Genomic DNA, 14,978 nt, shown 5'->3' on the forward strand with positions numbered 1-14,978 from the left:
GTTTACTCCCCAGGAGAGAAGTGGATACAGTTTGACAAATGTTGGTATTGGTGTTTAAATTTCCCTTTTTGAGATCTCCTGGGGCCTGCACAGATGTATGCACATAAGTCAAAGCGCGTGGTTGTGTGAAGGAACTTGCCCATGTGCAGCACTCCACTTACTCATTTCCTTTGACACTGAGTTAGTGTAACAGCCAGTGCTCAGGCAGTTTTTTATCACTTGTGTATATAAAACCTGGGTCATGTTCCAGATTAAAGATGGAAGTGCGTGAGATAGATGCCTGTACTAAAGAGACAGGAGTTGTGGTTCATCTCAATATTGAATAATAAGCAAGAGACAGGAAGTGTTTGTCATAAATCTCGACATATGCATGGGGTTGTTCCTCCCTTACCCTGCCACAGTATTCAATTTTCATCCTGGATTGCCAGGCATTTGGTCCACTTCGCTCAGCAGTTAAGAGCAGCTTTCTCATTACGTTCCCTGGAAGGCACTTTATAGAGACGTCCGTCCCCCTCTGCCTCATAAATCCACTTTATATTTCAAGCTTGCAACATGGGGATCAGAGGTCTTGGCAAGAAGCAATTATTATAAAGAACCAGTTCTCCCTCTTTTAGGTTACAAAGAGAATATTATGGGGAAAGGGAATTTAGCTGAAGACAAGAAGAGGTCATTTTTGTGAAAGGCAGTGTTCCCTGATTGATGGACAACCACACAGCCTTGTTAATGCTCGGTCGTTAAGTGTCCCGTAGGGCATGCTAGCATGATGTCACAGGCTAACAAAACCTACTGGTTACTACAAAAATAAATGAACAGAAGCAATAGACTGGGAGTTCTGTAAACTCATAAATATTTCCAGGCACAACCACATCTTGTGGACAAATTTGGGTGTGTGTTTTTTTTTTAATATGTCTATTGTTTTGAATGAACAACCTCTAATTACAGTGATTTGCTGGCTACCTGGGGACCTGATATTTGAGCAGGGTGTAATGCTTAGGAGAGATTGATTAGTGAAGCATAATTCAATTGGGGGATTTTGATAATGATATCGCCACCCAAGAGAGCCAAGTCTGAGCAATTATACAGATCCTCAGTACCCTTCTGACTGAATTGTATAATTTCAGTAGTCAGTCTCCCTGTCAATGCCCCTCTCCCCCCCACCTCTGTGTCTCTCCATCCTTTAAGCTTTGAAGAGATCTTCTAGAGGCCTGTTTAAAGGGGAAAAGATACTTAGCAAGAATTACCCTCTCTACAGAGTAATCCCATGGTACAGACACTAAAGAGAAGGTAGTAGTGCACCAACTCCATGGAGAAAAATGTGGCCATCAGATCCTATCTCTATATCCCACCCTGCCCTGGCCTAAATTTACAACATCAGCCTAGCTTTGAAGGAGGAATTGATTGTGGTATTTTTAGCTGAGCAGTCAGACTTTGCAAATACTTTTATTCATGTGTGTTCCTTTGGGGGTATGCGTGTGCGCACACAGACTCTTTCAACATGTACTCTTTGCTGGGCGTTGGAAGCCTGAGAACAGGCTTAGGGCCCTCTCTGAGGCTGTGCTGCCTCTCTCTCTCTGACAGCTGCGTGTGGTCACTACGCCTTTGACATTTAGAAAAATCTCAGAATCTAAAGCAAGAGGCAGAAAAGAAAATATTTTCTTGTTTAAAGGTCAGAGCCGACTGCTTTAAAAATGGTTTTAAAATTGGTTTGTTGGACTGTGACAAGATTTAACCATACTAATGGATGGAGAGACCATGTGATTTGGGGTAGGCAGCAAAAGAGAAACCCTGCAATAGACTGGCTGAGGAAGCTATAAAAAGTAAATCATGCAAACTAAAGAACTTGAATTAGGGTTTTTTTTTATGGCTTACAGGAGAGCAGGTGTCATGTCCAGCTAGGGAGCTGGCATACAGTTTGTGCAGTGGTCTATGATAACACTGCTGAGTGATATGGTATTAGGTGGGGTAAGAATGTTGCAGAGTTCCTAAGAGATGCCCAGGTTGGTGCCAGAGGAGTTTTATAAAGTGAAAAGAGTGCCACTGAGCCCTGAATAAAGGAGGGTAGGTAGTGTGGGGCTCCCTGGCTTAGACACAGCAGAGCTGGGGCCTTGACGTATGAAAGGTAGTGCAGCAGGATGTTCCATCTTGTGAGTATCAGCAGATGAGTATGATACCAGGGGGTGAGGAGGGCAGTGCAGGTGTCTTGGTGGATGAGTCCATAGCACAAGAGGGAAAGTGTCATGGGCTGAAGAGAACGGCGTGGAGAGTGTCATAGATCCATGGGTATTAGGCTTCACAGTCCTGTCCCCTGCCGCATACAGGATTGTTCCCTGCAATGTATTCAAAGTCTTGGTCTGGTAGGACCAAGTGATTCCACAGAGTGAGAAGAGCAATGCAGACATCTTAGCAGATGAGATGGAGCAGCCTAAGTAGCTTCCCTGAGTAAATGTCACTGGGGCAGCAGGTTACTTGTTCATTAAAACACCTAATAAAATGAATCCTTGAAAATAAAGGTGCCCCATTCACTTTGGAGTATTGCAGAGTTTCATCTGCACAATAATGAAGTTCCTCACTGTGTCAAGGGGGTAGAGAGTAACTCTGCCAATCTGGTTCAAGCAGCACATCCTCTTAGGCCTTAACCCTTTGTATGAAAACCCTCACACTGTGAGGACCCTGTAGCACACACTGCATGCACGCGTCTGAATGCTCAGAAGTGTGTGCCTCCTACATCGTGCATCTATTTTGTACATCACCCATGGAAAGAGCAGTGGATTTTCATATGAAAAGGAGGTGATTGCCCCACTTTGTGGTGAAATCCTGAATTGTATCAAAAATCATGATGGGATTTTCTCCTCTTCTGCCTTTCCCCGACCTTTGTTCTCCCCTGCTGCTTCTCCCTCCAGCCAACCTTCTTCTGGGGCCTTTGTAGCCCAGCTTCCCTCTCCCCTGTCTCCCTCTCTTCGCAGCACTCCAAGGGTGCAGCAGAGGCAGAGGGCAGTGATGTGTTTGAGTCATTCATTTGTCAGACTTTCCCACAGCAAGGTGGGAAACTGGGGCAGAGGACACTGGCCAACTCACTATGGGGTCAGGTTTGTTTATGGCTACAAGCTTTTGAATGTGCTTGTGGTGTTTGCTGAAACAATGCTTGGTTCCCTTTCCCATGTGTTGGCCAGCATTCTGTTACTGGGTCTGACCCATGTGTTGCGTGACCTTTTGCCGCCAGCTGGTTGGTCTGCTAAGAACTGATGACAGTTCACGCCAAGTTTCACTTTATAGATTTTTGTACATTATTTTAATTTTCTAGTTGCAAAAGTGTTCCTGGGGACGGGGAGTGTGAATTGCTGTTCCTGTCCCATACATCCGTCCGAACCATTTGAGTGTCTTGTAAACACGAAACAAAATGTTATCAGACCTTTAACAACATCATCACCAGGCTGGAGAGAGAAATTTCAGCCCAGAATATCACTTTTTTGGAAAGTTCATAAGTAACAAAGGCTGAGACAGAAAGTATAATCTCGACCATACCGTGTAGCAACACTGGCACAGTCTGAACCCATGTATATGTCCTGCTGAAGTGACAACAACAAGTGATCCTCCTTTGTACTTCATACATCGCTGCATCACTTACAAACACCAGCATGGTCCTGGCAGCTGCCAGGGGTGACCTCCTCAGAAGGAGACGCTTTACTTTTTGCAGCATTTAGTGTCCCTGGGTATTGTGAGCATAATCTGCTTTAGATCATTATTGTGCCATGCGTGAGGGTGATGCCTGCTGGAGGTGAGAGGAGCTAATGTTTGCTTTCCTGTGATGCTCATGTTACAGACACTTAGCCTCTCTGTAAGTGCAGCAATTGAATGCATACAGGCATTGCTCTTTTTCCAGGCCTGCAGCAAGACTGATCATCCTGGCATTCATGAGAGGAGTGGTGTGGGAGAGCCTACTCTGCTCTGACCCTTCTCCACTTTCTATGCCTTTCCTAATGCCAAAAATAAATCTGCAGCTTGAAACACAGATATTGACTGAAGTGTTTGGCTGCAGATAGAATGAGCAGAGTGCGAGACAAATAGAAAGTTTATCCTGTGACTGAAAGGGAGCCAGCAGCTCCCTCGCTGGGCTGCTCACTTCTCTCGGGCATTCACTTTCCATGATGAGCTTTAGATCCCACTTAGGCCTTCATCTCCTGCACAGACAGATAAATAGAGTGGAATAAATGGAAATGGCACACAAGTTCCAAGGTACCTGGTTCTCTTAAAGGACTAAGTGCTGACACAAGGCTTTATCTGTAATGCAAGTCTCTGCCTTCAAAAAAAAATATAAAAAACTATAAAGCCTTGAATAATTTACCAATTTCCAGAGTTAAAAGGAAGATTTATGATGTTTTCTTCTGACTGGGAACAGCTAATCTTGTCTCTTATGGAAAAGCAATTGTACTAAAGACTCCTTTCTCTGAGGAGGTTGAAAAGCAACTGCTGGAAGTTCATGTCGCCGCATAGTAGACAGATCCCACTTGTCCCGTTCTTACCACATGGCCAAAAAGCTGCTTCTGATTTTGTAATCACTCAATAGAGCAATGCACCCTAGAAGTACAAAGCCTAGTGAGGTGCTTGGAACTCTTATCGTGGGTCAGGCACATACCAGTGCGTAGTAGAGGGTGTTTTGCCTCATTTAAATTGCTTTCCTGATAAAGATCCTTTACATTTCTGAACGCAGAATGGAGTGATAATGGAAACAGGCCAAAACTGAAATGTCTGTCCCCCAAAATGTTGGTGGGTTGGATAAAATAGAACCTGGATCTGAACTGCCCTGGCTTTGGTTTTGCAAACCTCAGACAAGCCACCTTGATTTGCTCATTAACCAAAAGTGGCAAAACTAGGCCCATAACTTAGTTATCCTCTTTGACTCGGCCCTCTGAGTGGACCCACGTATTCAGTCCAGCTCTAATTCGTGCTGCTTTTTCTTACACATCTCTAAAAGTAACAACATGCACACGACTATGAATAAGACATTTTCGTGGGTTTGGCCCCAGATTAAATTGAGCTGATTTTTAAAGACACATTAGACATTTTTTTCCTCCCATCTGCCATCACTACTGAGGAGATTTAAGGTTCTTTAGGTCCCCTATGCATTTCCTTGCCTGACCATATTTGGCCTTTTCAAGTTTGGCTTTAACTCCGAATCTCCTGGCTTTTTAATGCTTGCTTTGATGATAATTACATTCCTGTAATGTATTTTACCCTAAATTACTGACATGTCCTCTCAGCCTTAGCCCTATCATAACAGTGTTTTTGTCTGGCAATTTCCTTGTTTATCTGGGGATTATTTTTTAGTACATAATAGTGTATGTGAACACTAAGAAATGCAAAGAGAATGTCGCGTGATATTTCTTGTGATTTGAAAATACCAGTTATCAACTTTTAATTCATTTTTATTTCAGCGTTTATGTCCAGATTCATTGATACACTCTTGCTGCTTTATGTCACTGTAGAGCCATACAGAAGCAACCAAAGTGTACTGGCAAGTTAAGCCAATGAGTAAACTGCTTTGATTCACCAGAAGGACCAGAGCACTGAAAAGAAGCAAGATTGTTCAACTTCAGTTTCTTCTTTCCTCTTGTTCTCCAAATTCCTGCTGCCTTTCACATCTTTAGGATTATTATGGTCATTTTTTTTCCATTATTTTTCATAAGTGAAAGTTTGTGTCAGCTGAGGTGAGTAAGTAAAATTTTCTCCTCCTTTTCTCTCATTGTTCTCATTAAGACTGAAGTTACAAACTGAGCTTAGTTAAACTGCTCGCTTTAAAAGCAGGTACCACCTCCTCTTGATCCCAGTCAAGGAAGATGGTGTCCCTCTGTGCTGTCAGGAGGCCAAGGAACACTCAGTCTTGTTGAAAACAGTTGGAGATGTCCATGGACATTTTGAAAGAATTAAGCTCTTTATGGAATTTTCTGTAGTAGAATATTATTATTCTGCCTCTGCTGAATCAGAAACTTTCAGAATAATGGGGGACAAATGACAATTAATCCTCAGTAAATAAACAAATATTCAAAGTAGCTTGCACACAAAATTTCACTGAGTTCTAACTATACAGAGTTTTGAAACATTTGGGTAATTCCATTACTGAGCTCATAAGGAACAAATAGTCTGACAATGGGAGCTAACCTTCTTAAAGACCTACATGGGTTTTCTTGTAAATTCTCAGAAAATTAATTCTGTGCCCAAAGAATAAGGGCAATAATTTGGGGGAGGAGACACTGTATTTTTCATACATAGCAAAGAGAGTTGCAAAATTCAACTCAGCCTTGACTATAAAGACAAAACTGGTGCCTCCATAATATTTGGATCTTCCTCTCACCAGCCTAAACTTTAGTGTTCCAGGTCACATAGAACCAGATCCAACACCCATGGGCTTGGATTTGCAAAACCAAAGTCTGGCCTCCTCGGCACATCTCTGATTGATAGCATCTGGCCTATGGTCTAATTCAAGACTGTGTGAGAGCGCCACACTGTGCCTGGGCTTGTGCATAGATTGCAAATGGATATCCCTCGCTGACCTAGTTCCCTTTCTCTCTGCCATTTGCCAGTTTTTCATCTTTCCCAGTCTCTTCAATTTGTCCCTATCTGACCCAGTTTCACAATGGATGCTGAGAAAGCAAGGTGGGTGGGTCCGCTAAACAAAGGATTAAGGCTCTAAACTTCGCCATCTGGAGTAGTTCATAAAGAGAAATGAACATTAAGCTGAACTGAAGTGGAAGAGCTTTAAACAAACTCTCTTAATTTACTTTTCCACTATAAAATCTTGTTTAAATCCCCTCCCCGGCATTGGTGTGACAGAGGCTTCCTCTGTGCCTTGCACGCTTCACAATCAGAAGTGACATTTACATGAGAAGTTCATAATGAAATTAATCCTGACTCCTGAAAACATGAAATTGGAAACAAACAGATCCCTGGGGCCTTTGGTGCTTCCCTGACATTATTGCTGCCCTTCTGGCAGGTGAAGATACATGCTGCCTGCGCGCACAAACACCCACAGCTCAAGGCATTGATATCCCTTTTGAGAGCGGGCGGTTCCACTTGAACTGCTTCAGGGTTGCCCTTCTGCTGCATAGACTGTGGATAGGGAATGTCCTGTTACCAAAGCAGGTTGGACTGTTAGGCAGTGCTTGTGTTGCCTCTAGCTTTGCTTCATTAAGGGGCTAGATGAGGAGCAGTGATCGTTCCCCAAAGGGAAATGTCTAGGGAGAAAAATTTGAATTTCCGTTGTGATAGTTTTGCTGGTTTATTAATAAACAAGCAGATTTTGTGCTGCCTGTGGCATGAGGGACTCTCAAAGCATCCTTTGCCTCCTCTTGCATTTTGCTTCTTTATCCTTTTTATAACCTATGTTATGACAAGAGGAGATTTTCCCCATGTATTGGGATTCCACCCTTCTATGTGTGTGTCTCTGGAATAATTTCTCCCATCAGCAAAGCACCTGGGTGTGAAGTAGGGCTGTCTATACTGTGATAAATAACTCACGGCACTGAGTCTCAGAGCCCAGGTGCTTGGCTTGCAGCGCAATGAAATTGCAGTGTAGACGTTCGGGCTCAGGCTAGAGCCCAGGCTCTGAGACCCCACTAGTTGGCGGGTAGGTCTCGGAGCACGGGCTTGAGTCCAAGTCTGAATGTAGACACTGCAACTGTATAGCTCCACAGCCCGAGCCAGCTGATCTAGGCCAGCTGCAGCCATGCTGTCAGTCTTTTATCACAGTGTAGACATACCTGAACTAAGGGGGCTAGTTAAAGGGAATGTTCGTTGAAAACATGTCTCCTTATCCTCCAAGAGAGGAGGGGCTTAAGAACTTTGATTCTTAATGGAGAAAGAGCTCTTTGAATATTTCCTGCCTCCCAAGACTAGGCTATTCAAAGATTTCTCTTCTAAAGCATCCCTGGTTCTGCATTTTCTGCTGTGACTGCATGTGTTAATTGTTCAGACCCTTTAAAGTTTGTTTTCAAGATATTTTAAACATTCTTCCTACTGCCTTATAATTCATTATTCATTTGAGGCTCACACGGGGGGTATTGTTCAGAGATTTTGGAAATGCAGAACTTAATAATGGTCCAATTAAATCATGTGTCAAACACCTGCTCTGCAGTAGAAAACGTTACTTTGATTAGAATAAGATGCACACTGAAGGAGACTCCATAGCAAGAGTGGTAGAATTCGTCAGCATTTGGCGTGAAATAAAACCCTACTGTATTAACAATTTCTTTTCCTTTTTCCCTCCCTCCACCTCTTCCTTCTCCCCTCAGGCCTCCAGCTCTTCTGGTGGGAAGATGCAACTTCTGGAAACTGAATTCTCTCTCACAATCCGTGAGCTCATTGACCTGCACCTGCTGCACCAGGACAGCATACCAGCATTCCTCAGCGCTGTAACCCTCGAACTCTTCAGCCGTCAGACCTGTGCTTAGCCCTCACTGAATCCCAGCCTTGCACTTTGGACGTGTGACTATCACTGTTTCACCACTGACCAGTCTAGTGCAGTGGAAAGGGGTTCCATGAGCTAGCCATGCCAAGTTCTTTTTGTTTCTTCTGCGGCATTCGGTTGCTTCGAATTTCTTTTGATGTCCATTCTCTCCTTTTCTCCCCAAATGCTTCATGTCTGTTTGAAGAGGCAACCAAGGAGTCTGAACAAAGAAGGCATTTTCTGCTTCCTCCTGAGCTGGAGTCACATTCCTTTGGCCCAAAGTCCAGTTACTCCTTGACAATATTTGTCCAACCCAAAGGCCTATCTTTTTTTATGTTGATTTTACTAACCAATCTCTCTGACAGCTCTCAGCCCACCACACACGTGCAGATTTCCACAGTAATATTTCCGGGGGAGAGCATGTATAACTCCAGGTCAGAGTTCCCTTTTGCCAACTCCCTACCCCCTATTTATGAACATTAAGACCTTTTTATTAAATTGCCAGACTCTTATGTAGCCAGTCTCAACAGGAGTCGCTGTCAGGAAGAGCATGAGAATGCCAGCTTTGGGGAGCTCACAGCTGCTCACGTCCCAGCTTCTTGCAGGATGATCCTGTTGAATTGGGTCTCACCTCTCCCAACTGAAAGCTCTTTAAAACAGAGACCACAGGCTCTAGGGGAGATGATAGCTCAAACTGCCACCAGCTAATGAGGACTAAGGGTTGCCTTCTAGGAGTGCAGGACATTTGTGGAGGACTGGAGTCACGGATGGATAATTGGCCCCTTTGGATACAGCCTGCTCTCATAGACAGCTCGCTGATCAATGCGAGTTCACAATCTTTCAAGACATAAAACTTTGCAAGATCTAGTCCTTCATAACTCCAGATCCTGGTTTGCCAGAACTCAGCACCTGTCTCTCTTTCTCCCTCTTGTGCTGTATGCCCAGTGCTTAGATATCGCTTGAGTGCTTTTCCTTCCTTGCGCAAGACTCTCAGGGGTTGCTTGGCTTATCTCAGGAACACAGGGAAAGGAGCAGGGAGCGGATGGCCTCTTTGTGGTGCATTCTCTGAATTGCTGTTTCATAGCCCAGTGTCTATAGCCAGGGTTGTCTCCTCCTTGTATTACTGGTTGTAACTCCCACCACCACTGCCACCTTTCTCTCCTGACTCTGCTGAGGGATCTTTCTGACAGCTCTGAAATCTTGTACTATGATGGAGGGGTGTTGGTTAGTTTGTTTTTCAGAATAAAGTGTCACTTCCCCATCTGAGTGTATGCTTCTTTTATTGAGCATTTGCACCTTCTGTGGCATCACTGATATCCGTTTGATAATGGATGGTCAATCAGTAATGCTTGGGTTGATTTTACCACAGGAAGGGAGGGCATATTACCCAGCCCTTCGGGTCTCCAGGCACATCTCATCAGTGCCAGAAACGATACTAGCCTAAGACATTATACAACAGAGATTCCTGCCAATACAATGGCTTCCCCTTGCCATCCCATTATACTTTATTCCGTAACCCTGTGGGAAGGCAGTACCGCATCTCTTCTCAACAGGAATCACATAGGAAAGTTAGTTCCGAGGACAGTCACAGCAACTCTAGCCCCAGTCTTTCCCCGCTGGAGTAACTATAGCAAACAAAGTTGGCGCTACAAGCACAAGAAGAAAACAGTTACTCCAGACCCAGCTTATCGTAAGTGATGGAAGGAGCAACTGCTGTGAAGGGATCACAGCTCTCCCGTTTGCACAGTGGTTGCAGGCAGTTAGCGTAGCCATTTGAGTGAAAAGCAATAGCAAAAGTTTGCCATTTTCTCCTGGTTGAAGATGGATTGCCTGACATTCTGTGCCAGGGGAATGCTGAATGCTTCGTATGCGCAACATGGAACCAAGAGTCGCCTTCAGCAGTCATGGGGAAAATTAATCATGACATCAACCGCACTCAACTTCTCGGCCAACATAATAGCGGAGCCTGGCTGCTTCTGGAAATCTTTCTCCTGGCTCCTCGCAGGAGAAATGAAGTAATTAATAAGTTTACAATAAACCCACTATCTTAGCGAAACAGAGGGGATGTGAGAAGCAGTGCTGGATACTGGCAAGGGAAGGGAGCCTCCTGCCCATTAGAAAGTTGCCTCGCAAGGGTGAATGGATAATAGGCTGGGTTAGAAGAAATATCTCTCTTCCGAGACTTCCTCAGTGTCGGGGGGAGACATTGAGATGAATTGCTGCTTTGAGCCATGTGTTTCCAAAGAAGCTAGTGTGTTCAGCAAGGTTTAATAAACCAGCACTGCAGTGAATCATAGCCTCTGCCTCTTATTGAACAGGGCTTCTGCCGGGCATCCAGGGGGTACTCTGGTGTCTAAGAGTCTGCTCTCTGCGGACAAGAGCTGGTGGCCAGAGGGCAGTTCATTTGTACATACACTGCCCCTGCAAATGGCATGTATTAGCTCTCCCATTTTCTTCAAACAGCAGCTCTGGCCTTGGCATGCAAGAGGTGCCCTGTTTGGAGGTTCCCCGTGGAGCAGGGCCTTGCAAGTGAGTAGCAGGCAATTAGCTCTGCATCAGACAATGACCTTTGGGAAACTCAGTTCCTGTGTGGTTTGCTCACTGGTGCGGGAGTGTTCAATGGAAAGTCTCAACTGCAGATAGCTCTACACTGAATGAGAGAGAAGCGTTGTCTAGTGGCTAAGTGTCAGGGATGGGAATTACGAATTCCGACAGCCTAGTCATGGCTCTGACACTGATTTGATGTGGAGTCTTGGACAAATCACTTAACCCCCCTGACTTAGTTTCCTCCTTGTGTAAAGTGAGGATTATAATGCATACCTATCTCACAAGGGAGTTGGGAGGAATAATTCTGATGCTGAGAATTGCAATAATTATTTATTATACACTGAGCCACTTGAAGCTAAACTCATCATCTAAGAAGCCCCACTGCTGTGAAATCACACGATGGAGCATTGCCTCTCTCACTGCGTTACTCCTACTAAAAGGGGAGGCAAAATAATCACGTAGGCAATAAAAACAGAGGCTTGGAATGGGCCCTGATGTACTGTAGCTTTAAACCGCTCCTGGCTCTGCCTAGTTGCCAGGTGTGTCCGAGTCATCACCAGTGAAACTTGGGTCCCGTTTGGAGAGCAATCTCAAAAGCCTTGGCTGATCGTAATAAAAGTACAGTCGGCGGGGAGTGGAGGGAGTTTTAACAAGAGTTTATGCATCCCACCTGGGGGTAGGTGCATGCTAGCTGGGTGTATGTGCTATAAACTGTAAAATATGCGTTATTAATGCACGCCAATGGGGCCTCATGTTCAGAGCACTGATTTGGTGACAGCTTTGCCTAAAATTTCTCTTCCTTGAACTGCTTGCAAGACCCTGTGCTTTTCCGCTGACCAACTCCTTCATCCACATACATGTATAAATATTTGACAGGGAAAAAGAACCTGGAAGTTCTGCCAGAAAGTCCCTGAAAAGCAAGAAGCTTCTAGTTAAGCAGCCACTCCAAACTTCATGCCTCTCTTAAGAGGGCAAGTTGCACCTGTGGAAATTCAGCCTTAGACTCTGGCTTTGTGCTTTTTCTGGTTCTTTGTTAGCTTGGGAGTTTTTGCTTTGTTTGTGCACTGGGCGGTTGGCTTTGATAAATGCGTATGCCGGAGAAAAAAGGAGTCTAAAGACCACTGCTGGAACGTTCCAGTTCAGATCACTGGCTCATGAAACCTAATTATAGATCACATTTGTTTGGATGTGTCATGCAGGAGAATATCGGGGTAGGAGAGGCTGGGGAAAGAGGACAGTGATCGGGACCAAAGGAAATGGAGGAGGTGAGGGAGGCAGCAGTGGGGGAGGTGGTGAAGGGAAAGGTGGGGCAGCACAGCTGGTGCGGATGATGAGGGGGTGGCAGGGTGGGGATGGTGAGGAGCAGGAGGATGGGACAAGCTGAGGAGGGTGACAGGTGGTGAGGAGTGGAAGAAGCGAAGAGGAGTGATGATGAGGGGCAGGAGAACCTGAGGGGCACGGCAGGTGAGTGAGAGAAGCTGATGAGGGGAGCGGTTGGTGATGAGTGGGGTGTGAGGAGGAGCTGGAGGATAGTGGGGAGGAGGGCTGTGGGAGATGATTAGGAGGAGGGGAAGATGGGGATGATATTGGGGGCAGCAAGGCAGGGTTGGTGAGTGGGAGAATGACGGAAGCTGAGGGATGGTAAGGGAGGGGTTGGTCATGAGCAGGGGATAGTGAGAAGATGATGAATTGGGGTGGTGGGAATGGGACAGTGAGGAGGTGTTGAAGGAGAAGCTGGGGTTCGAGAGGGGGCATTAGGTCAGGGATTGTGAGGAAGAGGAGAGGTGATGAGAGGAAGAGGGAGGAGGATGGGGTCAGCAGGCCATGGATGGTGACGAGCAGGAGAATGGAAGAAGCTGGGAAAGGATCCTTGATTTGTAAATTAAGAGGAGAAAAACAAACTAAACGAAGGCTGTGTCTACACTTACACTGCTACAGCAGCATGGCTGAACTTCAGTACAGATACTTATAAGAGTGACCAGTTCTCCTGTCACTGCCACCTCCCTGAGAGCCGGTAGCTAGGTCAGGGGAAGAATTCTTCCATTGACTGAGCACTGGCTATGCCAGTGGTTAGATTGGCTTAACTGAGTGTGGATTTTTCACGCTTGTGTGAGATTCAGCCATTCCAGGTTTGGCCTCTCCCAACAGGAGACAGAGTCTATGTAGGGAACAATGGAGGAATATTGGCTGAGAGAGGCTTGCTAACTCCAGTCACCGCCTCTTCCAGCAGGGGCCACCAGTGAGGATGATTTGGGACGGGTAACTAGCATTGGGAAAGCTCAGTCACTCTTGCCCAATCCTCTCACCCTACTGCTCTGAGTGTAAGGAAGAGTGCAAGAGTTCCTGGGGAGTTCTCAGCTACTCCTGTCCCAGCCCCTCTCAGCCGAAGTCTCTGAGAGAAGTGGGGTGAAATGCATCAGCCATTGCTGAAGTACACACAGTGGATGCCAGTCTCCAGCTGCATTCGTTGCCGTAGAGATCAAGTTGGAGAATACTATTTTCTGTGCAGTGGTTGAAACAGCCTGAATTTTACATCCTGTCTCATTCCCCACCCTAAGAATTTAAAAGTCTCTCAGGCCACGTCTACACTATGGGATAATATCGAATTAGCTAAAATCGGTTTTATAAAACTGATATTATAAATTCGATTTTATGCGGCCACACTAGGCACACGGCCATCCTTTAATTCGACGTTGTGCGGCCTCCATGGTTCGAGGTAACATCGATTGTGAAGCCGATATGCAATTTTGGGAAGCTCCTTCTTTAGCTATCCCCATAGGTTCCCGCAGTCTCGCCACCGCCCCTTGGAATTCTGGGATTGAAATCAGTGTATCCTGTCGTTGCGGTTTCCTGTTGTTCTTGGTTCTGCGGTAACTGTTAATGTCGTCAAGTCATTCCTTCCTCTGCGAGAAATACATCAGCTATGAACAATCCCTTTCGCCGCCGTTTCTTCCCTGGATATGACCTGGCAGTTACCGCCATAAGCAAGCACGGTGGCCAACCATGGAGCCCGTTCAGCTTTTTTTTCCTCTCCTTGGCACCGTATTGTGTGTACTGGATGCGCCGCCCGGAGAGTTGTGAGGACCGCATTACTTCCAGTACGCGCTGACCCAAGCTAGCATTCACATGCTTGCTTTAGTGCAATGATATGCAGAAGATGGGTTACCCGCGTTCGTTCATGTTAACCGTCTACTGCCGGAGAAAACCTGGCAATGAGATGACGGCTTATCTCTCCCCCTCTGTACTTGTCTGCTGCTATCATGAGTGCCCCTGGCTGAAATCGTGACCGCAGGGGCGCAACCAAAAGCAAAATTGGGATTGACTCACTTGGTGACTGAGTCAATCCCTCCCTTATGGTTTCCTTAAAATAGAGTGTTCCAGTCCTGCCTAGAATAAGGGCAAGTCGTATGTTATTAGGACCCAGGTAGCAGTGTATCAGAGCACAGCTGCTCCGTGTCAGTATTCACAGGGGGTGGCCCCTGCAACAATCCCACCCATTGCTTCCCTCCTCCCCCCAACCTTCCTGGCTAACCGTGGCAGTGTCCCCCAGCCCCATTTGTGTCATGAAGTAATAAAGAATGCAGGAATAATAAACCAGAGAGACTTGTTCAGTGAGATACATAAATGAAGAGGGAGGCAGCCTCTCCTCGGTGCCTCGGCTATGACAGTCCAGGCATAACAGAATCTCTTTCTGTTACACAATGGAAAGGGAGTGGGGCCTGTTCTAGCATGCTCAGCCCCCAGTTGCTATGCTATGACAGTGTACCAGGCAGCTGTACCAATCTTTTTAAGCTTTTATGCACAGGAAAAGTAACTTAAGCCCCCAGTCTATGAAATGAAGCTGGTTTTAGCTCGTTCTGTCCTATCTACTGGAGTAACCAGCAATCACCTCATGATGTCAACATGTTAGCGCTATATCATGAGATACGGTTATCAGGGCATATTGTCCTACATCGCCCGTCTACCACCGGGGAGGGGGAGAGGAGGAGCG

General features: G+C 45.7%; 1 protein-coding gene across 1 annotated transcript in view; it reads left to right on the forward strand.

Moving 5' to 3' along the window:
- Positions 1-9,701, forward strand: part of MAD1L1 (mitotic arrest deficient 1 like 1) — a 581,856-nt gene extending 572,155 nt beyond the window's left edge. Inside the window, exon 18 of the mRNA XM_032794089.2 lies at positions 8,286-9,701. Within this exon, the coding sequence (XP_032649980.1) occupies positions 8,286-8,444 (159 nt within the window). The 3' untranslated portion in view covers positions 8,445-9,701. The remainder of the gene's footprint in view (positions 1-8,285) is intronic.
- Positions 9,702-14,978: the final 5,277 nt, after the last annotated feature.

The sequence above is a fragment of the Chelonoidis abingdonii genome, chromosome 9, assembly GCF_003597395.2.
Source record: "Chelonoidis abingdonii isolate Lonesome George chromosome 9, CheloAbing_2.0, whole genome shotgun sequence".
NCBI classification, from domain to species: Eukaryota; Metazoa; Chordata; order Testudines; family Testudinidae; genus Chelonoidis; species Chelonoidis abingdonii.